General features: G+C 58.7%; 2 protein-coding genes across 4 annotated transcripts; one reads left to right on the forward strand and one right to left on the reverse strand.

Moving 5' to 3' along the window:
• The first annotated feature begins 1,101 nt into the window (after positions 1-1,101).
• On the forward strand, positions 1,102-13,156 carry TMEM132A (transmembrane protein 132A). Of its 2 annotated transcripts, none has more exons than XM_045485415.1 (11): positions 1,102-1,354; positions 3,744-3,958; positions 4,182-4,400; positions 5,176-5,507; positions 6,811-6,960; positions 8,230-8,428; positions 8,514-8,657; positions 9,735-9,937; positions 10,634-10,913; positions 11,275-11,466; positions 11,878-13,156. In XM_045485415.1, the coding sequence occupies exons 1-11, from the start codon at positions 1,255-1,257 to the stop codon at positions 12,904-12,906; spliced, it is 3,063 nt and encodes a 1,020-aa protein (XP_045341371.1). In that variant the 5' UTR covers positions 1,102-1,254; the 3' UTR covers positions 12,907-13,156. The 2 variants fall into 2 exon arrangements, with proteins under 2 accessions (XP_045341371.1, XP_045341372.1); XM_045485416.1 differs by having other exon boundaries at positions 8,233-8,428.
• On the reverse strand, positions 13,074-27,146 carry SLC15A3 (solute carrier family 15 member 3). Of its 2 annotated transcripts, none has more exons than XM_045485418.1 (8): positions 25,890-27,146; positions 22,402-22,694; positions 20,390-20,537; positions 18,617-18,727; positions 17,747-17,915; positions 15,252-15,410; positions 13,842-13,997; positions 13,074-13,385 (listed from the first exon to the last, which is right to left on the reverse strand). In XM_045485418.1, exons 1-8 carry the CDS (start codon positions 26,427-26,429, stop codon positions 13,231-13,233), a joined length of 1,731 nt encoding a protein of 576 aa, XP_045341374.1. In that variant the 5' UTR covers positions 26,430-27,146; the 3' UTR covers positions 13,074-13,230. The 2 variants fall into 2 exon arrangements, with proteins under 2 accessions (XP_045341374.1, XP_045341375.1); XM_045485419.1 differs by having other exon boundaries at positions 22,402-22,691; positions 25,890-27,144.
• Between the last annotated feature and the right edge of the window lie 816 nt (positions 27,147-27,962).

Consider the following 27,962-nt stretch of genomic DNA (forward strand, 5'->3'; position numbering starts at 1 on the left):
TGCTTTCATTTCTCCCTCGGGCTAAATCCATTCCTGTAGAGCCGCTCAGTGTTCTTGACTTGTCCCTGCAGGGGCAGTGTGAAGCTGGTAGAGAAGGAGGGAGGGGAGGGGGGCAAAACAGAATTGTTAGTACTGGGTACCCTTCCCTCGTGGACCATTCCTTCCTGAGGAAGGCATGCGCCCTTTACAAAACTTCCGGGAACTGACCAACCGCTCGGGTGGAATAGCGTGGATGTGGGGGAGGGCCATGAAGATACCCCTTCCCCCATTGAGTATAAGAACAGGAAAGGCTGGTGGGCTGGCAGCCAGGAGATTTGCCTGTCCTCCCTCCTCCCCTCATCAGATGGGATTTTCCTGCACTATGGTTCTCAACCTGGCCTATGTTAGATCAGTTGTTTTGTAGAGGGTTACAGGCATGTCGTTTCTGCCCCCCCCCCCCCCCCCCCCCCCCCAGTTTCTTAAGCTGCCCGGGAGATGCTAATGTGCAGCCAGGTGCTCTGGTCTGGACCTCTCCTAACTGCCTGGCAGGCAAGGCTGGGCCAGGAGGCCAAGACCTGGGAGGAAGGACTTCCCTCAGGAGCAGAGGGGCCCTCGCCCTTCCTGAGGCCCACAGACCCCTCCCAGAGCTGGGGCTAGGCAAGAAACTCCAGCTGTCCGCCCCTGAGAACTTCTTCCACAGGAGTGGTCCAGGGCTGTAGCAGCGAAGGCCCAGGTGATGGTCACCTGGGCCTTGTTGGCCCCTCTCTCCCCCTTTCCACCCTTGCAGCTCAGTTCCGCACATCCCTGAATTCCTGATTCAGGTGTGGATGCCTCTACAGGTGAGTTGCTTGTGGGGCGGGCGTGAAGCAGAGGAAGTGGCCGTTTCCCCCACGGGCAGGAGCTTCTGAGAGGGAGCGACCCGAACGCCTCGAGTCCCTCTCGGTAGCGGCGGGTCAGCCCCTGTGGCTCCGTCCCCCGGGGAAGCGGCCTTCTCCCCGACCTGGTGCACGGGGGCGCTCGGGGTTTGGGGATCCGTAGGGCACTAGGACCCGGCGGGGCGGAGGGGCAGCCCATGTGCCGCGCTCGCTCCCTCCCACCCTGCTGCTCCAGCTCCCGCTCCATTGTCTGGGAGCTGCGGCCGCGGGCGGGCGGCCGGGCGGGCGGCGGCGGGGACCCAGCCGGCCGGGTCGGGGCGGCGCGGAGCGGGCGCGGGAGATGCCGGGCGGGCGGGGGCCACCTGAGCCGCCCGCCTAGTCCCCGCCCTCCACGGGACGGATGTGCGCCGGGATGGCGGGGCGCGCGGCAGCTGCTCCCCGGGGGCCCGGCGGCCCCTGGCTCTGCCTCCTGGTGGCCCTGGCCCTGGACGTCGTGAGAGGTCAGCGGGAGGGGAGGGGCGGGGCGAGGGGCGGCCGGGGCCGGACTGGAGGGATGCGGCGAGCCCGGAGCTGCGGGTTCCCGGACTGAGCCCCGAGCGGGGTCGCCCCACAACGTGCCCTGAGGGCTGGAGGTCTCACCCCCAGGATCTTGCCCCCCAGCCGCGCTCCTCTGTGGCTTCCCGCACTCGCGGAACCCGACAACTCTTCCTGACCCGGGATCGGCCGGGCCCCGGGCGCTCACCGCCAGCCCTCCCACCCCCGCCGGGTCCCCGCACCTTCCGCGAGCTCCCCTGCCGCCCGGGCTTTTAACCCGGCTGCCCCTGACCCAGGCGCGCCGGCTCCCTAATCTGCGGCGCCCACGGCTGCACCCCAGTGGCTCCTACCCTCCTCCCCCCACCACCAACCCAGCCCCCACGGGAACGGGGAGCAGCCCCTATGCCTGGGACCTGCGAGGTGCGCAGCCGCCTTCCCCTTGCCCCAAAGAGCAAGCTGACCTTGGAGTCTCCAGGGATTGCCCCATCCGTGCCTTCCTGAATCCTGCGGCGATCCCTATCACTGGAGGAAGGAGCAGCGACTCTCCTGTGCCCCGGGGTGGGGGGTGGGGGTGGGGGTCAGACTGCCCTTGGCAGGGCTGTGGCTGCTAGGTGGATGACACCACAGAAGAGTGGGGGTGGGGGAGGGATAGTGAGGCATTCACTACCCCCCTCACCCTCCCCGTGAGAGCTGAGCTCTGGGTTCTGGAAGTCCGTGGGAGTCAGGCCACATAGCATCTTATAATTATCCTGGCAGCGAAATAGGAGGAGGACCGGAGGTCAGGGGCTGCCCCCCGGGAAGCCCTAGTCACTTACCTGTTACACTTGGGGGCAGGACGGCTGGTGCCTCTCAGACACACGCTCCTTGGTGGGGAGGGTCTTGAGAGAGGTTGAAACCATCTTTCAAGCCCAGGATGGGGCACTGAGGAAGCTGGCTCCAGGGCTGCTTTCAGCCACCTGCTCCCCTCCCCAGGGGACCCAGCAGGAGCCCTAATAACCCCTTCTAAGAGATGAGGAAGGCCTTGTCACATCCATTATTCAGTAGCAATAACCCCTCTCCCCCCAGTCAGCACTCCGCACTTTACAAAGCCCTCCCCTCTTCACGGTGTCACTAAATGCTCATTCTACAGGTGAGGAAACTCAGGCTCTGAGATGTTAAATGATGGACCCAAGCTTCACGGAGTCAGAATTAAGATGTACACGCAGTCCTCCAGGCTCCCAGAGCATCATCTCCAGGGAGAGCTGCCCAGCTTGGGGGATTCTGGAATGAGTAGAACAAGTCCCCCTGTGAATAGACAGGAAGACAACTAATTCAGATGAGGCGACTAGCCGGGGAAAGACTGAGGGTACTGGTGAGAGGTCCCGCAATCAAGAAGGGCTTCCTTAAAGGAGGAGGCAACATTCACCCCGGACTCTAAGGGAGGAGGGAGAGACCCACAGTCCAGGGAGCGTAGCCGGCAGTGGTCACCCTTGCAAGCAGCACAGGGAGCGGAGGTGAGGCATCCCTCTGGGTGTAATGCCTGCGCTCTGACTCCCGGCAACACCTGTCTCCAGCCGGGTGACCCCAGGCAAGTCCCTCGACCTCAGCCTCATCTTCCACACCCGTAACGTGGAAATAATAGTGACAGGGCTTGGGTCTCAGAGTTAGTACACAAACTGAAGAGTTAATATACGTAAAACGTTTTAAATAGTAGTCTGCATGTAGTTAGTGTTCAAAAATATTTATTCTTATTGGGGCTGACTAATAGTCGGTACAAACCCAATGTGGTCTCCGGGGTCCTTTGCCCCTCTAGTCATTGAATATTTTGACTCTCTCCCCAGGCTCATGGGCCCCCTCCCCACCCCCTTCCCACTTTTGCACTCCAGTACCCAGTATTGGGTACAGAGGCAACCCGTGCAGGGTTGCCATGGTGATGATGGAGGGGAAGGCTGGGTGGATGCCCAGACAAGTCTGGCCAAGGACTCAGGGACAGACAGCATCTCTGCTTCTACAAAGCCCACCTTGTCGCCACCTTTTACTGCGCAGGCCGTGTCTAGGGAGCACTGTACCCTACAGATGCCTCGATATCAGAGGCAAGTAGGTAAGGGGGCAGGAATGAGGACGAAATGCTGAGAAGGTTCTGCTCAAGGGAGGAAGGTCTGAGTCTATGGAAGGTAGAAGGAGGAATGGTTTGGAGGCTGGCATCCTGTCTGGGATATACCTTCAAATCCTGGCCCTGTCACGTGCTACCTGTGTGAGGTTCTTTGAGCCCCCGGTTTCCTCATCTGTGAAATGGGACAACTGTGCCCCAGAACGGAGCTCAGTTCAGCCCTGCCAGCTCTGGAGCTGTCACCATCCCTATCCCTTCTTCCTCAGTGGACTGTGAACAGGCCCCCTTGGATCCTGTCTACCTGCCTGCGGCCCTAGAGCTCCTTGATGCCCCTGAGCACTTCCGGGTGCAGCAGGTAGACCGCTATCCACCTGCCAACTCCTCTCTGGGCTCCAGATCTGAGACCTTCCTGCTCCTGCAGCCGTGGCCCAGGGCCCAGCCACTTCTCCGGGCCTCCTACCCGCCCTTTGCGACGCAGCAGGTAAGGAGACGGCACCAGGGACTCCCCGGCTAAAAGGATTCGGAGCAGAGGGCTGCTGTATGTGGCTCCGGAGTCCCCCCAGCCCCAGCTGTGCTCCCCATCATCCAGAGGCCTGCAGATGCCCTCTCCTGCCAAGCTGGGGCTGGAGGCCTGGCATCCCATCTTTCCAGATCTTGCTTCCCTCAACCCCCTGCTTTGTCGAACACCCTTATTCTCCCTCCAGGTGGTCCCTCCACGGGTCACTGAGCCCCACCAACGGCCAGTGCCGTGGGATGTGCGGGCTGTGTCAGTGGAAGCGGCTGTGACTCCAGCAGAGCCCCACGCCCGCGTCCTCTTCCACCTCAAAGGGCAGGATTGGCCGCCGGGGCCTGGCAGCCTGCCCTGTGCCCGGCTCCACGCCATTCACCCTGCAGGCACTGCTCACCGAGCCTGCCACTTCCAGGTGAGTGGGCGGGCCCTGCCCAAGCTGGCCCGGCCTGCTGTGCCGACCAGAGGACGGCCCTGGGGTAGGGAAGAGAGGGCTTACCACCCCCGGCTGGTGTGGGAGTCACAGACCACCTGACTCCCTTCCTGCTCCGCTAGCTTTCATGGGGACCCTTTGAGAGGGTGGTTTAGGGACCCTTAAGGAAGTCAGTCCGTTGGTGGTGCCTTTGGGCAAGTAACTTAACTTTCTTGGGACTCAGCTTCCCCATCTATAAAATGGAGTAATAACGATGCCTACCTCGTGTGGAGCTGGAATAAAGAATGAATGAAATGAACGCAAGAATAGCTTTTAGCCCAGCGCCAGCGCCTGGCACAGCGTGATCACCCAGCAAGCGTTCACACTGTTGTCAATATCACTTTTATAATGGCAACTTCCACTGTTTTGGGGGTCTAGCACAGGGATCCACTGGAAAGAGGTATTTTGAGGGCTTTGGGATTCTTAGAAGGCTGGGGTGTAGTCAGGGTGGTCCCAGGGCGTAATTAGGGGGGAGGCATTGGGATTGGCTCACTTTGGAATGAGGCTGTTCCCACAGGCAGAAGCGTGGCTCTTGGATGAGTTCCGAGACCTGGCCCCAGTCACGTGACTGGTTGGCTGTGTCACTGTGGCCGCTGCTGGTCCTGCAGCAGGAGGACCCCTCCAGCTCTGCATCTCCTATCGTGGATGCTGGGACTCGCCCCCCTCCCCCCCCCCGCCGCCCCCGCCATGCCAACCGTTGGCTGTTGTGTGTTTGCAGCCATCCCTAGGCGCCTGCGTAGTGGAGCTGGAGTTTCCCTCCCACTGGTTCTCCCAGGGCTCCAGCACGCGGGCCGAGCTGGCCTACACGCTGGAGCCTGCAGCTGAGGGCTCTGGGGGCTGTGGCCCCGGCGGGGAGGAGGATGCCAGGGAGCAGGCTCTTCCAGTGGGCAGCGTGGAGCTGCGCCCCGCGGACCCCCCGCGGTACCAGGAGGTGCCCTTGGATGAGGCGGTGACTCTGCGGGTGCCCGACGTGCCCGTGCGGCCCGGCCAGCTCTTCAGTGCCACCCTCCTGCTCCGGCACAACTTCACAGCCAGTGTCCTGACCCTGCGGTGAGAACGGGGCTCCCGGGGTGGGCTGGAGGCAGGGGCCTCTGCAGGAAGACAGGGCAGGTGCCTTCTCCTTCTGGGGTCCTTACTGGAACCCTTGATCTCTGCAAACACGAGCCCACCAAAACCCCTCCAGGCCAAGAGCCGTGATTGTCCTGGCAGCAGGCAGGACCCAGCAGCGGGCACAGCCCTGAACTTGGAGTCAGAATAGGAAGCTGCCCTTCCCCTGTCACCTCCTTGAGACTCCTTGTCCAGTGGGGCTGACGTTGCCTTCTTCACAGGGCAGCTGTGAGGGCTTTAGGGAGGGAAAACAGGAGACGACTTGGAAACTGGAAAGTGCGGTGCCTGGGGATGGTTAATGCTCTAATGGGATGTTTGCCCCTGTCACATTCATCTGCATGTTCTCCTGCCTGCCCTCACCTTTGGACAGAGCCTGCTCCTCCCCCACAGAAAGGCTCTCCTTTTTGTGTCCCCTTCTACAGGAAGTTCCCCAAAGTAGCCCCCCCACCCCAATTCCACTGACGAGGATTTGCAGAATATGACGTGCCTCTCTCTCATATTTGGGTTTGTGTGTGTCCTGTCCCTGTGCGTCTCCCAAGTGCCTGTCCCGTCCCCGTCTGTCACACTGTCCTGTGCTCACTTGCACACTCGTTAGATCTTTCGTAGACACTTAAAAAATATGCAAGCCCTGTGTCTCCACTCTGGAGCTACAGAGTAGCAAGGCCTGGTCCCCACCTGGCACTAAGGGGACCAACGGGTAGGGAAGGGAGCTGTACGGCGTGCGCTGGGGGATATGCTCTGGTGGAGGCACAAGGCGCGGTGGGGGCCTGCATTAGGGGCGGAGCAAGGGAGAAATCCATCCTGCCCCCGGAAGAGCTTCCTAAAGGAAACTATTCAAGTTGCTGGAGGCTTGAAGAACGAGCAGAGGTAGAAGGCTGAACGCACCGCCTGAGCAGACTCGGGCATAAATGGGCTGTGCATGGGGGAAGAACTTTCGGTGTAGCTGGGGCAGGGTGACAGAGATGTTACAGGCCAAGGTGAAACCAGAGCAGATCCTGGAGGGCCTCGATGCCGGGATTAGACTTGACGCTGGGGGCAGCGGGTCTTTGGGTGCTGGGGAGAGCTGTGTGGCATGACGCGCATCGAGATGGGGTCCTTGTGGATGGGAGGATGGTGAGCAGGAGGTTCCGACGGGAGTCAGGGAGGCCAGACAGGAGGCCGGTGCCTGGAGCCCCTTGAGTTGCTCCTCGTTCGGTCCATAGTCTGGCACCCGCCTCGACACACTGGGCCTGCATCCTCTCCCCAGGATCAAGGTCAAGAAGGGGTTGCACGTGACGGCTGCCCGCCCCGCCCAGCCCAGCCTGTGGACTACCAAGCTGGACCGCTTCAAGGCCTCCAAGCACCACACGACTCTCATCACCTGCCACCGTGCCGGGCCCACGGGGCCAGACTCCAGGTGGGCAACTCCCTCCCTGGAGGAGCAGGGGAAGGAGTGAGCGGGTTTCTGGGGCCCAAGGGAAGGGGGCTGCCACGCTGCCTCCGTAACCCCCACGGGAGCAAGCACAGAACAGACTCCTTCAAGGAAGCAGCACAAAGCAGATAGTCATTCGTCGAGCTCCTACGTATCCGTGTCTAGCTGCTCCTACCTGCAGTGAGTGTCCGTGAGTCTTAGTCACGTGATGCCAGCCTCTCCCGGCCACTCAGTTCCAGCCCTCACAGCCCCTACCCTGCCTCCCGCAACCACCAAGTGGGGCCCTTTTTCTGGGCCATTGATAGTTCCAAAAAAGCTCAGCTGTGGTTAACATGATCTCTGATTTATTCTCTGAGCCTGGGCCGAGGCCGTCAGCATGGTAACACCTGTTTGAGTCCTGGTTCTGACACTTTTGGGTGAATAATCACGAGCAAGCCAGTTCACTTCCCCCTTTACCGCCCCCCCCCCCCAGCCTCAGGTTCCTCACCTGCAAAATGGGGCTAATAATGCATCCCTCAGGGTTTGTGAACATGAAATAAGATCCTCTATGGCAAGCATCCAGCGAGTGGGTTTTTTTGTTTGTTTTTCTAATGTCTTCTTTATTTTTGAGAGAGCACAAGCTGGGAGGGGCAGAGAGAGAGGGGAACAGAGGATCTGAAGTGGGCACTGCGCGGACAGCAGAGAGCCCCACGCAGGGCTCAAGCTCACGAACCGTGAGATCATGACCTGAGCCGAAGTCAGGCGCTCAACCAACCGAGCCACCCAGGCGCCCCAGCAAGTGTTTGATCAAAGGAAGCTGTGAGGGTTATTATTCAGGGGGTCGAGTGCCGGTCCTGGGGCTTCGAAGTGACTCTTCCTGCTTGGTAGAAATTGACACAGGTGCTGTTGCCACCTGAATGGCCATGGAAAGCAGAAGTCTGAGTGGAGAGGGCCCAGGAAGGCAGGAGAGCAAGCAAGCTTTCCAGGGGGGTGGTGAAGTGATTACACGGACCTTCCAGAAGCCAAGAGCATGTAAGAGCTTGGGCCCTGGAGCCAGGATGCTTGAGTTTAATCCCAGCCCTGCCGCCTTTCACTCTGTGACTTTGGGCAAGTTCTAGAACTTCTGTACTTAAGTTTTCTCATCTGTAAATCGGGGATTGTCTTAGGACCCACCTCGTGAATATAGCAAGTGCTTACAATAGTGTGTGGCCGCTAGCAAGCACTCAGTCTCTCTCTCTCTCTCTCTCTCTCTCTCTCTCTCTCTCTTCTGGCCAGCAGCCCCCTTGAACTATCCGAGTTCCTGTCGGTGGACTTTCTGGTGGAGAATGGCACTAGTGGGGGTGTGGCGGTCACTCGCCCTGTCACATGGCAGCTGGAGTACCCAGGCCAGGCCCCCGAAGCAGAGAAGGACAAAATGGTGTGGGAGATCCTGGTGTCTGAGCGGGACATAAGAGCCCTTGTTCCCCTGGCCAAGGTAAGGAGTCCCCCACCTGTGCTTGGCCAGGCCCGGGGCCAAGTGAGGCAAAGAGGCTGGGGCTAAGCTCCTCCCGCACCCCCAGGCTGAGGAGCTGGTGAACACGGCTCCGTTGACCGGAGAGCCGCAGCGTGTGCCTGTGCGCCTCGTCACTGTGGACGGTGGGGGTGCCCTGGTGGAGGTGACCGAGCACATCGGCTGCGAGTCGGCCAACACACAGGTCCTGCAGGTGAGTGGCACACGCCGACCCCGTGTGAGTGTGCCCAGTGATGGCCCTACGCCTTCCCCTCTCAGGTCCCCGAGAGAATTTTCTTACTGACACCAGAAACCTCAGCGGGGGAACCCCAGATTCAATTGCTTTTGTTCCCACCGCCTCTGTGCACAGTCAGGTGGGAGCTATGTAACCCCAGCAGCCCCAGCTTAGGCACCTTCACGTTCATTACTGCACTGACAGATGAACTGAGCTGGGAGAGCTCAGAGCACTTTGGGGGCGCCTGGCTGGCTCAGTCAGTAGAACACGCGACTCTCGATCCCAGGTTTGTGAATTTTAGCCGCGTTCGACGTAAAGCCCACTTAAAAGAGTGTATACCTTGAGATCGACAGATTTTAGTTTGAAAGCCATGTTTGTTATCAGTTAGCTGTGTGATCAGTTAGCTGTGTGATCGTGGACAAGTCTCTTAACCTCTCTGAGCCTCGGTTTTCTAAGCTTTAAAACGGGAATATGTTATTCCGTTGCAAGAATTAAAAGCATCAGTGATGATTATTAGAGCCTGGTAACGATCCATGAGGGGAGAGCGACTTTCCACACTTTGAAGTTCAAAGAGGAGAAGCCCAGAGCCCGTGTTTCCTAACTCCTTGCTGCCTGCCTGGAAAAGGCGTCTTGCCATTTATGACGCCGCTTTGCCCCTGTGCGCGGTTCCTTCCTGAGGGCTCTGGGGTGGGTAGGTCTGGCCTGGCTCTCTGCCTTCCTTCCTGTGGTGGGTTGCCAGGTGGCTCCAGCAGGAAAGCCAGAGGCACTAATGAGGAGCCAAATCTGTGGGCTCCAATGCTCCTCAGCCAGGAGAAAGACTTTGTTATATGCGGATAGTCAGTTTCCCCAGCTGAACCCCCGGGGTGAACTTGGGGGATGGCTGGTTCCTCCAGAGCGGATCTTGACTGCATGGCGAAATCTTCGTAATCTTAAAACATGCCAGTGACATGCACCACGAATTTCAGCCCTGCTCCTTCTCACGGCGAGGGGTCAGGGCAGCCCTCTCTGGTCCACACCTGTCTTCCACAGCTTAGCCCAGCTCCTGCCCTCCCGTAGGTGTCCGAGACCTGCGACGCTGTGTTTGTGACTGGCAAAGAGAGCCAAGGCGCTCGCGGGGTGCGGGTGGACTTCTGGTGGCGCCGGCTGCGGGCCTCGCTGCGGCTGACAGTATGGGCCCCGCTGCTGCCCCTGCGCATCGAGCTCACCGACACCACCCTGGAGCAGGTCCGAGGCTGGAGGGTCCCCGGCCCAGCCGAAGGGTGAGTGGAGGCCTTGGCGAAGTCACTCTGGGACCGAGAGAGGTTGCAGGGAATGTGGCCTTGGTCCCACGCACCTGGGCGGGGGGGGGGGTCTAAAAAACTACCCGGTTGCTTCCGGTTCCTCCTACCCACCCGCCTTTCACCACCCAGCCTCTGACCACTTCATTTGTAGTTGCAGACCTCCACCCTCCCTGCCTCCCTCTCCCCCTTCCACGCCTCACTTCTCTGAAGTATTTATCACTTTCTAATGACTGTAGAACCTCGTTCATCTGTTTGCGGTCTGTCCACCCCCTTCACACTCCTCCCCGCGATTGTTAAGACTTGAAGGCAAAGGTTTTTGTCTAGCCCGTTCACTGTTGTGTCCTCATAGCCTGAGATGGCCCTAGCTCGGTGAATACTGAGAGTCCCGCCAGAGCCGAAGGTGAGGCTCCTCGCCTCCCCAGGAGCCAAGAGTTCCAGTTAGGAGCAAGAGGGCCAGAGTGGCTTGATGGACAGGCACAGGCACCAGTTAGGAACGGGGTTGTGGCGCCTCGCCAGCGGGTAGAAGTGTGGCTGTGCTCGAAGAATGGTGCCACCAGTGTGTGTGTGTGTGTGTGTGTGTGTGTCTTGCTCTCGCTCTCCAGTGGGCGGGGCCCTCAGAGGCTGGGGGCGGAGCCCGAGCTGACGCCCCGCCCCCGGGCCCTCCCCTCCCCACAGGGTGCCGGAGCCCGATGCTCCCGCGGTTGCAGAGGAGGCGGAGCGGCGCGCCCGAGGCTGCCGCCTGCAGTACCAGCGCGCAGGCGTGCGCTTCCTTGTCCCCTTTGCGGCCCATCCGCTGGACGGCGGCCGCCGCCTCACCCACCTGCTCGGCCCCGATTGGCTGCTGGACGTGTCCCACCTCGTGGCGCCGCACGCGCGCGTGCAGGACCCGCGTGTAGCCTCGCTGGAGGGCGGACGTGTCCTGGTGGGCCGGGAGCCCGGTGTCACCTCCATCGAGGTGAGCAGACCCCCTGGCGAGGGTGGAGGTGGCCCCAGGAGTGTTCACGGGCAGGTATGAGCCCAGTGGGATTGGGGGCTGGGGGAGAATAGGGTGGCCCTGTAATGGGGGATATCCTCCAAGAATGAAGGGATAGGGGTGGGTATGTGGGGGCCGGGTCTTGAGGGAGGAGGAAACTGTCCCTGGGCATGGGATTGGGGTCCAGGTATGTATAGGGCATATGGGGTGCAAAGGGTGGGGAAAAGCAGCCCGTGCAGATGCTGGGCCCAGGGCGGAGGGCCCAGGGAGGACCCTCCCATTGACTCAGACCTGTCTGTATACCTACCACCCCCCACAACTTGTAGCTCCCTCTCACCCTCAGGTGCGTTCCCCACTGTCTGACTCCATCCTGGGGGAGCAGGCACTGGCCGTGACGGATGACAAGGTCTCGGTGCTGGAGCTGCGGGTGCAGCCGGTGATGGGCATCTCACTGGCCCTGAGCCGAGGCACTGCCCACCCCGGGGAGGTCACAGCCACGTGCTGGGCACAGTCAGCCTTTCCCGCCCCAAAGCAGGTGACAGCTGGGGGTCAGGGGGATGAGGTCAACATCTCCAGATGGGGGCTAATGACAGGGGGGTGGGAGGTACCTGGACCCCTCACCTTAGCATTTTCAGAATGAGGTCTGACTGCCCTATAAGGTAGTGAGCTCTCTGCAGCTGGAGGTGACCAAGCAGTGGCTGGCTGGAGTGTGGCAGTGGGAGGTTGATTAGATGGCTCTGAGGACCCTCCCGATGACTCAGACCCCAGGGCTGAGTGGCAGACAGGTGATTGACGCACGTCCCCTCTCTCCCTGTGTTTTGTCCATTTGCCTGTGTCTGTTTTCTCTCTGATCTCTCCTCCGTGTGGCCTGTCTCTGTGGGAGTGGTCTCTGTGTGCATGCGTGCGTGCCCTCGCATGTCTCTGCCTGTGTCTGTGTGCCCCACAGGAGGTGGCCCTCTCCCTTTGGCTGTCCTTCTCTGACCGCACCCTGGCCCCCGCTGAGCTCTACGACCACCATGACCTGGGACTGTCTGTCTCAGCTGAGGAGCCCGGTGCCATCCTGCCAGCCGAGGAGCGGGGCGCCCTGCTCGGGGTGGTGGTGAGTGGGGCGGGTGCCGAGGGGCTGCCCCTGCACGTGGCTCTGCACCCGCCGGAGCCCTGCCGCCGGGGCCGCCACCGTGTGCCGCTGGCCTCCGGCACCGCCTGGCTGGGGCTGCCCCCTGCTCCCACCCCGGCCCCCGCCCTCCCATCCAGCCCTGCCCGGAGCTCTCCAGCCACGGAGGCCAGCACGGGCCGTAAACGATGGGAGGCGGGCGGTGTTGGGGACAGGGGGGGCGTGAGGGGCAAGTTTGAGCCGGCAGAGGAGGAGGCCGGAGGGGAGGAGGAGGAGGAGGAGGAAGCCGAGGAGATGGTCCCCGCCCCTCAGCGGGTCACCGACCTAGAGCTGGGCATGTACGCTCTGCTGGGCATCTTCTGTCTGGCCATCCTCATCTTCCTGGTCAACGGTGTGGTCTTCGTGCTGCGCTACCAGCGCAAGGAGCCCCCCGACGGCGCCACCGACCCCGCTTCCCCCCAGCCCCACAACTGGGTCTGGCTGGGCACTGACCAGGAGGAACTGAGCCGCCAGCTGGACCGGCAGTCCCCCGGCCTGCCCAAGGGGGAGGGGGGCTGCCCCTGCGAGAGTGGGGGAGGAGGGGAGGCCCTGACCCTGGCCCAGGCCCCCGCCGGGGCCACCGCCGGCTCCTCGAGCACCCTGGCCCGGAAGGAAGCCGGGGGGCGGCGGAAGCGTGTGGAGTTTGTGACGTTTGCGCCAGCCCCCCCAGCCCAGCCGCCTGAGGAGCCCGTGGGGGCCCCTGCCGTGCAGTCCATCCTGGTGGCCGGCGAGGAGGACATCCGCTGGGTGTGTGAGGACATGGGACTGAAGGACCCCGAGGAGCTGCGCAGCTACATGGAGAGGATCCGGGGCAGCTCCTGACCCCTCCCCGCCTGCCCGGCCTGCCCGGCCCAGCACCATTGGCCGCCAGCCCCGGCAGCCTCCTGCCCACCCTCTGGTGCTCGCTGATCCAAGTCCCCCGCCTGGTCACTCGAATGGACTCCCACCCAGGCCCCCTCTGCCCTGCCCCCCCCCATCATGGACCATGCTCGTGAGGAAGGGCTTATGCCCCTTATTTATGGGAACCATTTCATCCTAATGTCGGGTACAGAATAAACTCAAGGAACCCCCACCTGGGACTGCTGCTGTCTGTGTCCTGGGGAGAGAAGCGAGGGGTCGGGGGGGGCGGGGAGGCGGGCGGCGTGCTCAGCCCCTATCCCTGCTGGGACAGCTTTGAGAGACAGGGCCCTGAGCTGCCCTCTCGTAGCGACTAGCGATCCAGATAAACAGGAGGGCCGTGGCGGCCTGAATGCTGGCCAGGAGGAAAAAGTAGAGGTCCATTCGGCAATTGTTGACGTTCCCTGGGGAAAAGGAGGGGTCGGCATTTGGGTTGGGTCGGGCAGGGCTCCCCGGGGGCTGGCCGCTGAGAAGGTGCGGGCAGTGGGCCGGCAGACAGCCCTCTAGCATCTGGCCTGTTTCCTGTGGCTTCTGTAACTCCCTGGTCGCTAGCTATTCTTTACAGGGCTTCAAACACCAACACAACAGGGAAAGGTGGCCCTTCAGCCAGAATGACAGACTTCCCAGATGCAGGAAGGAGCCTCGGAGGCCTGCTGAGTACACGGGTTCCTTTTTGACAGTTAGGGAAACTGAGGCCCAATGTGGGGAAGCCACATTGTGGGCGACTGGCCAAGTCTGGGCTGGAACCCGGTGCTCCCGAGTCCAGCCTGAGAATTTTCATTCTGCCCCGGGGTCAAGTCACTTAGCAGCTGCCACAACCCTTCTGAGCCTCCCACCCCCAGGGAGGGCCCCACACTCACCGAAGTCCTTGGGGCAGTACAGCCAGCCCCCTGGCAGTGACAGGAGTGCCACGAGGCTGGAGCCCAAGAGTGAGCCCACTCCTGACAGGCAGAAGAAGATGCCCATGATGGCACCCTGCATGGAACGAGGAGCCTCCGAGTAGGCAAACTCCAGGCCTGCAGAGGGAGGGGGGGGGGATCAGGCCGGTGGAGAGGCAGAGACGGGGTCCGAGGCCCCTGGCCCACACTCAACAAGCCCCCACCCTGGCCTCCCTGGCAGCACCGCCCACTACATGGCTAGGACGACACCCATGCACCACCGACCCCTTGCCTCCGCCCTGCCCTTCTGTTCCCCTCCACCTGGATGCCCCCACATTGCTCTGTCTCCCCTCCTCCTCTTCCCTCTGCCCTGGACCAAACTGCGGACGCGGTTATTTCCTGCCCAGCCTCTGCAAACGCCTCTTAAACTCCCCTGCCTCCTGCCTTCCTCCTCACACACTCAGATGGGTCTAAAATACGTCTAATGGGATCCTTTCCCTGCCAAAGTCTCCTACACTGGGGGGGGGGGGGGGGGGGGGGGTGTTGTGTGTGAGACTATGGCCCCCAGGAGAAACTTCAACATCCAGGTTTGGCCCTGCACCTGCCAGCCTTCCAGACACTCCCCACAAAGCTCAGCTCTTTGCCAATGCTGTTCCCCTGCCTGTGACCTCCTTCCTGCCACCTGCTGAGTCCTGCCCCCGCTGCCCACCTGCCTCCTCCCCACCTCATCCCCGGGCTTTCCCAACACCCTAGAGTCCCTTCCACAGTCCTCCACTGGGTTTACCGTCTGGGTGATGCCTCCCAATTCTGAGTCCCCCCCGAGCCTAGCCCTGGCCGGCAGCTGAGTAAGCCGCTCCCTGGCTGAGTGAAGAGCCCACGCCCACCCTACGGCTCTGGCTCACAGCCCGGCCGGGGAGACAAACACGTGCTGCCTTTCTGACAACGCAGCACCCCGTGTGCCGGGACAGACATTGGCAACAGGAGGAGAGAACGACTCCCTCTGCCCGGGGGCCTCGGAAAAGGCCATACGGAGAAACTGGCATTTAGGCTCAGAAGGGAAGGGGAAATGGTTGTTCACTGTGAACCTGAGGCAGAGGGAACAGCAAATGCGCAGACCCGGGGAATGAGGAACACGGCACCAGGGACTGTGCGGGAAGTCCTTACGGGAGCGTCTTAATCCCCTCCAAATCTGCAGTGCCCATCACGGTGCCCGGCACAAACCAGATGCTGGGAAGTCCCCACTGGGTGAAGGCAGCCCCACTTAGGGAACCTGGCCTTCCTCCACCCGCATGAACCCGAGAAGCTGCGGCCGTGAGGCCGCTGACTTGGCTCGAGGCGGCACCAGGCAGAGCCCCTCACTGGTGCGAGAGCAGGGGGAGGGGTCCAGCGTACCTGGGATACTGGCAAAAATCTCACTGATCCCGATGAGCAGGTACTGAGGGACCTGCCACCAGATGGACAGAGGTGCTGCGTAGTACACATTCTTCCCGATCTGCTGGGGCACCGTCTCGTTCCGATGGATGTACTGTAAACGTTCCATCTCTAGGCCTCCTGGAGTGGGGGGAAGGGGGGGCCTGGAGTCAGGCCCACTGTGGGCAGCTTAACCCATGGCAGAGCTTGGCATGTAGTAGGTATTCACTAGGTAGCCGAAGACTGAGCAGCAGGTAAGGAAGAGGATACTGGCCCGGGGGCAGGGTGGAGGTCCCAGATCTGAGTTTCAACCCTTTGATTTTTGCCTTGGCTGCTAGGAAGCTCAGATGAGGTTTTGTAGTCATTCACAGGGACAACTTGCATTAATTGAGAGCCTGTTATGTGCTAGGCATAATCCAGTGAAGAAATGGGCAGAGGTCACGAATAGACACTTTCCTAAAGAAGACATCCAGATAGCCAACAGGCACATGAAACGATGCTCAACATCACTCCTCATCGGGGAAATACAAATCAAAACCACACTGAGCTAATCACCTCACCCTGATCAGAGTGGCTAGAATGAACAAATCAGGAGACTATAGATGCTGGCGAGGATGTGGAGAAACGGGAACCCTCTTGCACTGTTGGTGGGAATGCAAACTGGTGCAGCCGCTCTGGAAAACAGTGTGGAGGTTCCTCAAAAAATTAAAAATAGATCCACCCTATGACCCAGCAATAGCACTGCTAGGAATTTACCCGAGGGATACAGGAGTGCTGATGCATAGGGGCACTTGTACCCCAACGTTTATAGCAGCATTCTCAACAATAGCCAATTCATGGAAAGAGCCTAAATGTCCATCAACTGACAAATGGATAAAGAAGTTGGGGTTTATATATACAATCGTATACTACTTGGCAATGAGAAAGAGTGAAATCTGGCCTTTTGTAGCAACACGGATGGAACTGGAGAGTATTATGCTAAGTGAAATAAGTCAGGCAGAGAAAGACAGATACCATATGTTTTCACTCATATGTGGATCCTGAGAAACTCAACAGAAGACCCAGGGGTGAGGAGAACGGGGGGAAAAAAGTTACAGAGAGGGAAGGAGGCAAAGCATAAGAGACGCTTAAATACTGAGAATAAACTGAGGGTTGATGGGGGGTGGGAGGGAGGGGGGGGGATGGGCATTGAGGAGGGCACCTGTTGGGATGAGCCCTGGGTGTTGTATGGAAACCAATTTGACAATAAATTTCATATTAAAAAAATAATATGCAGTCTTGTATATGAGATAAAATAAAATTAATTAAACAAAAATTTTTTTTAAATGAGGTTAAGCACCCAGCCCACAGTTACACAGCCTAATGAGTAGTTGGGGCTGGATTTGAGAGCCCCGGTGTGTCTGATTTCGCTGCTGGCCCCGTTTCCGTGCGACCACACGACTTGTGTCCACTTGCAGGATCAAGTGTTACAGAATGGTTTTCTAACCTGGCTTGCAAAGCTTCATTTTCTCTCCTTCCCCTTCTCTGCTTAGGAGGCAGCTGTGCTGTAGTGGAACGAACGCTGGATGTGGTGTTGGGCGACTCAGGTTCCAATCCTGGCCCTGCCACGCTGGCTAGCTGTGTGACCTTGGGCAAACCACGTAAGCTCTCTGAGACCCAGTGCTCACGTGCAAGGAGTGAGAACAAAATTCCCGGGGTTGCTTTGAGGATGAAACGGGACAGGGTGCATTAAAGCACGGAACCGAAAAGAAACGTGGTTTGGTTTTCATCCTTGTTAACACGATACTGTTTATCCAGCTTGAATTCCCCCCTGCCTCCTACCTGTGATCCAGGCACAGTACTGGGGGTTTTACAGGCTTTTTTGAATCCCCAGAACACTCCTGCTAGACTACATTCCGTGAGGGCGGAGCCCCGGTCCTGCACCAGAGCTGAATCCCCATTGTATCCCCATTGAAAAGATGGCACTCACAGACGCTAAGTAACTTCAGAACCATTCAGTTTCTAATTGAAGAGGACTCAGGTTTGTGCAGTAGCACAAAAGGCTTCTTGACCATTTTATAAATGGCTGCAAATCCTTTAGAACCGGAGGAAAGAAGAGAATAAGTGATAAACTCTTTTTTTTTTTTTTTTTTTTAAGGGGCCGAGTGTCTGAAACATTCATCGAGCCCATGGACTGGGTGCCCATGGGCGCCAAATGAAAAAGAAAGAAAGAACCCCGGCTTTAGGGAGCTTACATCCCACTGAACACCTTGTTCCCTCTCTTGGCCTGAGTTTCTTCACTCGTCAGGACGAGGGGAGGTTGGACTGGAGGAGGAGGGTCCCCTTCAGCTCACACCCTCTGGGAAGCCAAGATGGCATCCGTGGCAGGAAGGTGTTCTTGGCCCCGGGCCCACGGCTCCAGCATTAGCCCGAAATGGAGCCAGCCTCCCCGCACCCCAGACAAAGGCCAGCTTCCCTCCCGGAGTCCCTCCACTCACCTGCCACAACCACGGAGGCAAAACCAAAGAACATCCCCAGTGCCATCTTCTGCAGGGCCGAGGGCAACAGCTTGCAACGCAGCAGTAAAGGGTCGAGCAAATGATCCTTCACGGGCACCAGGATCAGCACCACCACGACGTTGGCCAGGAGGAGCCAGGCTTCCGGGATCTGGGCAAGAGGGAGCCAAGCAAGGCAGGCTAGCGGAGCAGAAAGGGCTCTGGGCCAGAGTTGGGAGAACTGGCCTCCAGACTGTCCCTGGGTGGGCCAGGGTCGGCCCTCTCCCCTCTCTGAAATGCACATTCCTCAGCTGTGGAAGTCGCTGATGGGGTTAGATCAGGGAGGGCAGATGGGTTCCTCTAAGTCTACCAATGGGGAGTGGCTGCCGGGTACATTCTTGGGCCCAGCATGAAAACATGTCAAGGTTCATCAGTGATGTCTTCCCTGGGCCGGGAACAAAGGTATAGCGGCCCATGTCATTTAGCTGCCAGCTCCTAGGACCTTTGATGAGTCTTTGAGATGCCAAGGAACTGGTTTGGAAAGTCCCGGTAGAAGGCAGACATCTGGGCATCCGGGGGTCCCCGAGAGTGAGGGGACTCGGGATAGAACTGAGGGTCCCCGGCGCGTCTATCTGAGGGCCTGGCGGAGACGGGTGGGAGCAAAGCCGGCCTGAATTCTTCCGAGCAGTTGAGCATCTTGGCAGGATGCCTGGGCTGGGGCACAGCTTTACCCGTCCCCCAGGCGCTTTTCCCATTCCCGGAGGACCCCCTGCCCCCTGGGTGTGGAAGCTGCTTCGTTTCCTTCTCTTCTCGGAGGAGGAGGCACCCAGCGGGGCCTGAAGTGGGGGGCTGGACGCCCACGCGGTCTCTTACCTTGTAGCTGCTGCCCTCGGCTCTCAGAGCCACGGAACTGTTGGACGGGTACTCAGGGAAAATGTTCGGGATGTGGAGGTGAAGACCTTGCAGGACATACGTGGACTGCATCTGCCAAGAGAGGTGGAGGCCTCACCTTCAGGCCGAGAGACTCCCAGCTCCCAGAGGGCCATTCTGCAGCCGAGCTCCCCGCGGTCCCCTCCCCCAGCCTGGGTTGGGGGGAGGGGAGCAGGGAGCTGACCTCCCTCCCCTCCTTCCTCCTCGGGGAGCCAGGCCCCGTAGGGGAGCTTCCTGCCTTCCTGCGCTCTGCTCCCAGGCCTGTGCGTTGTGTGTGCAGCCTTGTCCCAGAGCCTGGGCACAGCTGGTCCGACTCACATTTGTGTCTCCAGGGCCTGGCACAGAGCGGGCGTGGATAAGTGGTTGTTGACATAGGGAAGATAATGACATGGCTGTCCCCACGGGGAGCTCGCATTTGACACCGAGGCCAGGCTGAGTCCCACAGGCTGACACAGCACAGACGCCGCATAGGCACGAACCCACCAGAATGGCACTGGACACGGGTGCAGGAGCAGGCTCCCGGGGGGCCCCACTGCCCACCGACACCCACAGGTATCACCCCTTTGGTTGCCGTATAACACAGGGGAGTCCGGGACAATCCCACAGGAAGGGCAGGGGAGGGCACTTGGGTCGCTCAGGACCGCGGCTATTTACCTGGTGGTATGTAGGATGTCAATATTCTGGCAACCAGTATGACTGACAGTCAGCCACGGGCACCTGCACCCCATGTCCTGTCCCATCATGGACACCTTGTCTGTGCCACCCCCAAGTAGCAGGCTGGCCCTGCACAGCCCCCATCTTCTGTAACTCGAAACAAGCTTCTTACGAAGGGGATATGGAAGGCGATGACCTTGTGGTCTGGAGGGTAGAGGCTGGGGTAGGCTGCTGTCCACTCTGTGTGCACACACGCGCACACACACACACACACACACACACACACACACACTCTGCTAACCTTCCCCTCAGGAAATGGTGGGGAGTAGCAGCTCTCTAACCTGGCTGAGTACCAGCATCAGTTTCTTATTCTAGAAACTTCCCCCAGCGATTCTCTTTCAGGGGTCTGGGGTAGGACATGGAATCCGTTTTTTTAAAGCTCTGCAGGTGGTCGTGAGACCACTGGGGTGGGGGATCACTGTTGCCATGTATTCAACCTTCGCCCCTAGCTGGCCGGGAGGCACTGAGCAACGGGCACACCTTCTCTGGGCCTCAGAGGCCACGGCCGAGAATCTGAATGCCGTAGAGCTGTTACAGCCTCGAAGTCACCTGTTTTACACATGAGGCCCAGACAGACGGGGTGACATTCACGTCATGGGGCCTCAGACCTGTCTCCAGAGTTCCTCATGCTATTAATTATCAGGATGGTGGGCCCGGGTCGAGGTGGGGGGCACCTGGGCGGTTCAGTCGGTTGAGCATCTGACTTCGGCCCAGGTCATGATCTCGTGGTTTGTGAGTTCGAGCCCCACATCAGGTTCTCTGCTGTCAGGACAGAGCCCACTTCGGATCCTCTGTCCCCACCTCTCTCTCTGCCTCTCTCTCTCTCTCTCTCTCTCAAAAATAAACATTTAAAAATTATCAAGATGGCTTTGTGCCAGGCCCCACGTAGCCCCAGTTCACTCTGTGAACCCCTGACCCCCTTTCCACACGCTCAGTGAGAGCCGAGCCCACTCGGGGGACAGGAGAGCCAGTGTCGCCAGGACGAAAGGTCAGGACGCTCACCTGGAAGTACACCATCCAGTAGGGCACCAGGGTCACCATGACGGGCAAGATCTTCACCAGAACCTGGAAGTTGGCCATGTCCTCTTGCGGGGTGGGGCCAGGCTGGGGAGACCTCTGCGCAGGCAGCGTCTGGGTGCCTTGAGAGTCTCTGTGGGGCCACGGCAGCAAATAAAATAGCAGCCGTCATCACCACCACCACGGCCACCACTAGCCCCTAATTTAATCTTGCTCCCCTCTCACCAGCGACCATAGCCATCGCCTCCAAAATGAGCCATCTCCTCCCTCCTCCAGGAGCACCACCTTCTCCATCCTCACCATCCTCACCACTGCCAACATCCTCACCATTATCGTCGTTAGGGAGGCGATCGCCCCCCAGAGCCAGCCTCCCGCAGTGTTCACTACACTCCCAGTCACCGTCCTCCCTATTACCTCCTCTCTCGCGCAGGTGGCTGATCAAGACCCATCCCACCCGAGCCATGGCCCGTGGTCCCGGAGAAAGTAGACCAGTGACTGTGGCGAGCGGAGTCTTGGGGGATTTTGGGCTCGCAGCATCAGTTTTCAGTGGGAAGCAGGGAAGTCCCTGCCCAAGCCTGACTCAGAGAGGCTGGCCCAGGTTTGATACACTCCCCGAAACCCCCCCCTACTTGCTGTCTCCAAGTCCAGACTCCTCCACAGACAACATTACAGCCCTCTCCCTACTGGATGAGGAGGGAGGGAGCAGAGAGGTAGGGGTGCAAGGGAAGTGATCGGGGAAACAGGATAGATCAACCACTGCTATGACCTTTACCCTTTGTCGCATCCTTTGAAAATTAAAACTTTTCCTTAATGCTTATTTATTTGGGGGGGGGGGAGGGGCAAAGAGAGAGGGAGACAGAGAACCCGAAGCCAGGTCAGGCTCTGAGCTGTCAGCACAGAGCCTGACACGGGACTCGAACCCACGAACCACAAGATCTGAGCCTTTGAGATGCCAAAAGGGATAACACCAGTGTGGTCATTTCCAAAGAAGGGCCACCATCACCTTCTCCCCTCCCAGTATGTGATGACACTCTTCCACTAATGGGTGATTAGTTCCCCTGCCCTTGAATCTGGGCCAGCCGTGTGGCTGTGCTGACCAAAGGAATGAGCAGAAGTGATGCTCTGGGATTTCAAGCCTCCTGAAGGACCAACAGCTTCTGCTTCCTTCCCTTTGGAACATTCTCTCTTGGAAAGCTCCCTCCTCTGGCAACCCAGACACCTTGTTGTGGCAAGCTCCAGCCACAGGCGTGAGGCCCCATGTCTGTGCTGACACCTCAGAGCCCGGAGCCTGCTTCGGATTCTGTGCCTCCCTCTCTCTCTGCCCCACCCCTCCTTTCTAAAATAAATAAAATAAACGTTAAATTTTTTTCTTAATTTTAAAACAAAACCCCACAGCAATGCACCAGCTTGGAAAAACATGTTCTGCACCTTTCCCGCCTCGATCCTACCGACAGGATCTGTAACTGGCTCCAAGGCCTCCAAGTTGGCTTGGCGTAAGCAGCCAATTAACTTCGGAAGGAGAAGAGCAAAAGGAAGGCATTGTGCATTTGCAAGATCAAGAACCATCCTCCCTGGGATGCCGGCTAGTGGAGTAGGAGCAAGTTTGGCTGATTTCTTAGACGTTCTTATACCTAATGTCAGGGTGGTGTTGTATCCCAACAGCCTTTGCTGGTACCATCTCCGTCATCACCGCCTCCACTGCCACGGTCGGTCGCCATTGATTCACTAACACTGCCATCTCTACCTTCACAGGCACCGTCGCCGTCAGGACCATTATCATCCTCTCACTTTCTACAGTTCACCCACGGCAGTATCACCATCCACCACCTTGACCTCCGTCACAGTGGGCAGCTCTGGTCCCCGGAGAGCAGGTTGTCATAAAGGGCCACCGCGGGAGGTGGAGCGGAACGTTCTTCCAACTGGACTGCGCCTCCCCAGGAGGAGCACCGCCCTTCCCCAGGCTCCGTGGCCCCCTTCGCCACGAGCCCTCTCCTCACCTGGTGGAGTGTCGGTGCCACAGCCAGGGACAGCAGTTTTGGAGAGCAAGTTTAAGCATGGAGGACACTTGGCTGCCTGTGGGGGGCTTGGTGACGAAGATGGGGGTGGCAAAGAGGAAGATGAAGAAGGCCAGGCCCACGCAGCCCACGGTGATGCCGTAGCCCAGCAGGAAGTTGACGTTCTGTTGGATAAAGGCTACCACCAGCAGCGACAGCACGGCACCCACGTTGATACTCCAATAAAGCCAGTTGAAGAAGCGGCGACTGGCATGGCGGCCAAGATCCATCACCTGCTGGGCAGGCGTGAGGGTAAGGGCCCAGGAGGTCCAGGGGCACCCCGCCACGATGTGCCTGCACCCCCTTTCCCACAGAGGCACTTCCTGGGTCAGTGGGTGAACATTCCAGCACTTTCCTACCGCCGGATCACTAAATAGACACTCAATAAATATTTATGCATTGAATGAATAAACCTTTCCCTTGGGAGTCACTTGTTAATGACCAGGACATTTGGCACAGCTGTTTTTTCATGCTCACGACTCACGGCGCCTCTTTATGTTCACCAAGTAGTGCACACAACAGATGTCTGATGCCACTTTGCTCGTTTCCGGTTGATTTCTCCCTTTGTCTTTGACTGAACAACCTTTATACGCATCACCTTTGTAATCGGAAGAAGGCCAATAAAGATCAGGTCTGTTCCGCATTATTAAATATGATGTACGCGTCTTACTGAAAGAACAGTTAAAAGTCTAATTGAGAATCTCCTCTGCAACTTGGAGATGCAGAGTTTTCTATTCTGGCCCATTCCTTCCCCTCGACTTGCTCCCTCTGATATACGGGCAGTCAAACAAGGTTGGCATATCAGTGAAAACAGAGGTGGGCTTGGACACAGCCCCAAGAGAGGGTTCTGGCCTGGTGAGAAAAACAAAACAAAACAAAACAAAACAAAACAAAACAAAACAAAACAAAAAAACCCAGGCCCCCCAGCAAGGGCAGAAGGACTGAAAATCTTTACCCAGGATTTGGATCAATCTGCAACAGTCAGGCCCCAGGCCCCCTTCCGGTCTGCTGGCTCGGGTCAGCTGCACTGACTGATCCCACCTCTCCCAGACCCCGGTCCCAGTTCTGACTCTGTAGATCTGGGGCAGGGACCAGGCGTCTGCATTTCTAAAAGGCAGTGAGGACTAGAGGTCAGTTCTCTAGGTGATTCTGTGCACATTACACCCGTCGCCCTTTCAACAAACCGCCACATCTCAAAACCCAAAAAAAAGCTCTCCTTTTTGTCAAGCTTTACTTTCTGTAACTGCGTGGGGGGGAAAAAGTAGGTATTTTGTTCCTTTTCCAAATAGAAAATTAGAGTCCATACGGATGCATCCCCTCAGGGTTCTGAGGGGTCCTCTCGGCAATGGAGAAGGAGGGGCCTGTCCACTCAACGAGAATTTTTGCTGTCGACTTTCAAGCAGAAAATTAAATAAGTCCTATTACGTGCAGCCACTTCCATTTACTCATTGGAAGTAAATGAATACGACAATTGCAACTCTAAGGGGAAGACCAGCAGCCCGTTCAGGACATAAATGAGCTCTCCCAAAATGAGCACTTTGTCAAGAATGATGGATGGCCCCTTCTGAAATCAGCAAGGGTGTTCAAACCGCAGCTCCTGGGTATGGCTGTCTGCCAGACGGTGCCAACTTCTCCCGCCCACACATCCTTCATCTGACCGCCCCCCTAAATTCTGCAGCGGCCCCTTACCGCTCTGATGTACCCACTCCTGTTACCCCCCTCCACTCTCCACCGCAGCCAGAGACATTTTTAAAGAACTCAAATCCAGTGAGGTCCACCCCTGCCTGAAACCATTTCAGTGTTTCCAGCCTGTCCTACGTCAGGTTCGGACCCCAGGGGGCAGCCTTCCAGTCTGGCTTTGCCCCACCCAAAGGCCAAGCTCAGAAAACAGGAGAATGTGAGAGAGCAGTTATCACTGTTGATGTCACTGGAGTTCTGCCACCAGGTGGAGGGAGAGACAGGGGGCACTGGATGGCTGAGGCTCTCTGGAGGTCAGTGAGGTCAAGGGCACAGATTAAGGGCCCCTGGCGGTATACCGGATGTCACTGAAAGAGTACAACGAAGGGAAGAAGAGGGATTCCTATTGGTCGATGTTGGGGATCTCCTAGTCTGAAGGCAGGTCGACAGCATCCAAGGAATGGACAGGCTGCCCAGGGGGCACTGAGTTCCCCGTCACCAAAGAATCCAAACAGGCCGGATGAGGAAGTCCTTGGCAAGGACACTGGAATTGTGGATGCCAGCTGGATGCAATGATTCTTTTTAAAATGTCACCCTTTATGGTGGTGAATACATACAACGAAAGAACATTTGAAAAACAGACACAATGAGGGAAAAGTACAATTAGCCCAGTGGCCTGATCACTGCTACAGTTTTTTTTTCCTGTTTCCCGTTTTCGCTGATTCCTGGTCTTTTTTCCTATGGAAGGGCTGGAAGGCTGCCCTCCGGGCTATAATCACATTCTGCATGCAGTTCTGCGTCGATTTGGCTCACTAACACCATAGCTGGTTGTTTTAATCATATTACATATTACTTAAAATTATTGTCTAACATCCTACTGAGGAAAGCTATGAAAACATAGCCACGTGGTTAGGCATTTACTCATTTGTTTAGTAAATATTTACTGAATTTCTCCTATGTGCCATGCTCTGTCCAAAAGCATACAGAGAAACACTCATCAGTTAAAATATTTGCCCCAATGCTCCTGGGTAGTGAGTAGCAGAGCTGGGATCTGGACAAACTGGCTTGAACCAACCTTTGCACTGCTGGTGAGGTAGAGGCTTTCTCCTTCCCTAACCACCCCCCCCCCACCCCTATAACACATAAAGATGGGGCTCATGGGGGCCCCTGGGTGGCTCAGTCTGTTAAGCCTCCCACGCTTGGTTTCTGCTCAGGTCATGATCTCACAGCTTCGTAGGTTCGAGCCCCATAATGGAGGCTGCGCTGACAGCACAGAGCCTGCTTGGGATTCTCTCTCTCCCTCTCTCTCTGCCCTTCCCCCCGCCCCTCAAAATAAATAAATAAACTTAAAAAAAATATGGGGCTCATGGTGGGGCCTGGAGTCCAGCTTCCCACTCTTTGATCTGCTCTCTGTGTGACCTTGGACAGGTTGATCAATATCCCCAAACCTCAGTGTCCTCACCTGTAAAATGGACACAATAATACCACCTACCTCCGGGATAGTTAAGAGAATTAAAGGAGTTACAACAGTGAAGGTGGCTCGTCGAGAAAAGCAACTACGCGCTACGGTTATAGCCATCGTGGCCATCGTGACTGTTAGAGTTGGCTCTCCCCGCCCCTCTTCTTTCGAATAAGGAAACCGGGCGCAGAGTGGGGAAGTGGTTTGCCCGAGGTCGCCCCTGGCTCCCGGTCTCAGCCCCCACGAACCCCGCGGGCCCCGCGCGTCGCCTGGGCCTCCGCCCGCCGCCACTCACCTGGTCGGCCCCGAAGGAGGTGAGGTTGCTCCGGATGGAGCTGGCGGCCAGGGCGAGCAGCAGCAGCCCCGAGTAGAGCGTGGGCGCGCAGTACGGGGTGGGCGAGGCGCGCGGGCAGTCCGGCGACGGGCAGGCGGGCCCCAGCGGCGACTCGGGCACCTCCCCGCAGAAGGAGCGACGGCCGTCGAGGAAGGCGGTGGCGGGCAGCAGGCTGGAGGCGGACAGGTAGAGCAGCAGGCTGAGCGCGATGGCGCGGTGGCGGCCCAGGTAGGCGTCGGCCAGCCAGCCGCCCACGGGCGCCAGCAGGTAGGACGCGCCCAGGAAGACGAGCGCCGCGCGGGACGCCTGCTGCCCGTCCCAGTGGAAGCGGGCGCTGTTGAGGTAGAGCACGAGGTTGGCCGAGACGCCGAAGAAGGCGGCGCGCTCCAGCGCCTCCACCAGCAGCACCGCGGCCGCCGCCGTCCGCCGCCACCGTCGGGGCCCCCGCGGCCTGCGCGCCAGCAGCGGCCGGCGCTCCTCCCGGGCGCGCGGCGCGGGCATCCTCCACCTGCGGCCCCCCAACGGGCGGCCCTCCCTTCTCACCCGCTGTGGCTCACCCCCTCTCCCCCTCTGTCTCCCTGACCCCTCTGCCTGCCTGGTTTTCCCCTTGCCGCCTCTGCGGCTACCCGGTCTCTACCTCCCCGTCCCTGACCCTCAACTCTCCCCCTGTCCCCTCCACCCACCCCTGACTCTCCCTCCTTTCCTCCCGCGGCTCTTTTTCCCCCTCCTCTCGACCCCTCAGGCCCCCCTGCCGACCCCTTTTCGCCCCACTTCTCCGCCCCTCCCCCTCCTTTCCTGTGGGTCTCCCAGTCCGTCGCCCCGTCTGAATTGTCGTTCCTTTCCCCTGTGACACCTGGCGTGTCCTCTGGGGGAGGGGGCCCTCCCACAGGGCTCACCCTGCCCCCACCAGCCTTGCTGTCTCCTCCACCTCCTCCTTGCCCCCTCCCCCCCTCCTGCCTCCCCTCCTCCTTGGCCCCCTCTGGCTCTGGCTCCCTGCTCGGCCGCCAGCCTCCTCCGACCAGCTTTGTGCTTCTTGTGAAATTCTGGGCTCTCCTCGCTTCCCCTTTCTTTGGCCAGGCTGGGTCACATGGTGCTGTGGGGTGCTTGGGCGAAATGAAAGCCTGGGTCACAGGGTCTCTGCCGGCCTGGCTTTCTAAAAACCTCCCTCCTTCCCCGGACTACTCTTCCCACCCCCACCTCGGGGGCCCGGGAGCCCGGAGGACTCTTTTCCATCTTTCACTTTCGGTTCTTCCCTGGAACCCACTTTGGCTGCATCCTCTTTCAATCATTATCCAAAGCTACAGTGAGGGAACTACCAAGGCCATTTGCATCATGTGGTCCCCACCCCCGCCCCCGCCCACTTTACAGATGCAGAGGCCGAGGCCCAGAGGGAGGACCTGTAGGCAGGGAGGGTGGGGATTACCGGCTGGCTCGTGCTAACTGAACCAAGGGTGAACCACTGTAGGGGCTCGTGAGTGACAGGGGAAGCTCTCCGAATGCAATTCAGATTGTGTAACTGCCATCGGGAGGAAGGAAGCGGGGACACCTTCAGGAAGCATGTGGTGCCACAGAGGGCCCACGAGTGAGTCGAGATTTAGAGTGGTCTGGACCTCAGACCAAATCCAAACCGGGCCTCAGGACGGCCTGCTCAAGAGCCCTGCGATGCGCTGGGATTAAGAGCTGGCCCTCAGGTGCAGCCTAAAAGCCCAGAGAGTTCTCGCTCCCGCCCTCCTCCAATCTCACAACAGCCCCGGTGACCTTCTTTCCACTCCCCCCAACTGCTGAGCTCTGCTTTCTGCCAGAACTGCTCTCCCTCCAGAGCTCTGCATGGCTGGCCTCTTCTCTTTATTCGGATTTCAGCTGAAATGTCTCCTCTTCATAGAGACCTTCCTGAAGGTCCTAAGTAGTTAGTTGCCTGCTGGATCCCCAGCACCCTCCATCTGTCACACTGTCTTGTTTTCCTGTCTTCAGAGCACAGAATACTTTTCCATTACTGGTTTATTGTCTTCCCCAATAGAGTAGAAGTTCCATTCG

Source organism: Leopardus geoffroyi, chromosome D1, assembly GCF_018350155.1.
Source record: "Leopardus geoffroyi isolate Oge1 chromosome D1, O.geoffroyi_Oge1_pat1.0, whole genome shotgun sequence".
NCBI classification, from domain to species: domain Eukaryota; kingdom Metazoa; phylum Chordata; class Mammalia; order Carnivora; family Felidae; genus Leopardus; species Leopardus geoffroyi.

Bases quoted from the DNA above. Each gene is read 5' to 3' on its own strand.
- TMEM132A (XM_045485415.1), top strand. From the start codon at position 1,255: ATGTGCGCCGGGATGGCGGGGCGCGCGGCAGCTGCTCCCCGGGGGCCC. The intron at 9,938-10,633 runs GTGAGTGGAGGC...CCCTCCCCACAG, and splicing joins GTCCCCGGCCCAGCCGAAGG to GGTGCCGGAGCCCGATGCTC. The intron at 11,467-11,877 runs GTGACAGCTGGG...TGTGCCCCACAG, and splicing joins CCTTTCCCGCCCCAAAGCAG to GAGGTGGCCCTCTCCCTTTG.
- SLC15A3 (XM_045485418.1), bottom strand. From the start codon at position 26,429: ATGCCCGCGCCGCGCGCCCGGGAGGAGCGCCGGCCGCTGCTGGCGCGC. The intron at 22,695-25,889 runs GTGAGTGGCGGC...ACGCCTGCCCAG, and splicing joins CCTCCTTCGGGGCCGACCAG to CAGGTGATGGATCTTGGCCG. The intron at 17,916-18,616 runs GTAAGAGACCGC...CCTCTTGCCCAG, and splicing joins CCGAGGGCAGCAGCTACAAG to ATCCCGGAAGCCTGGCTCCT.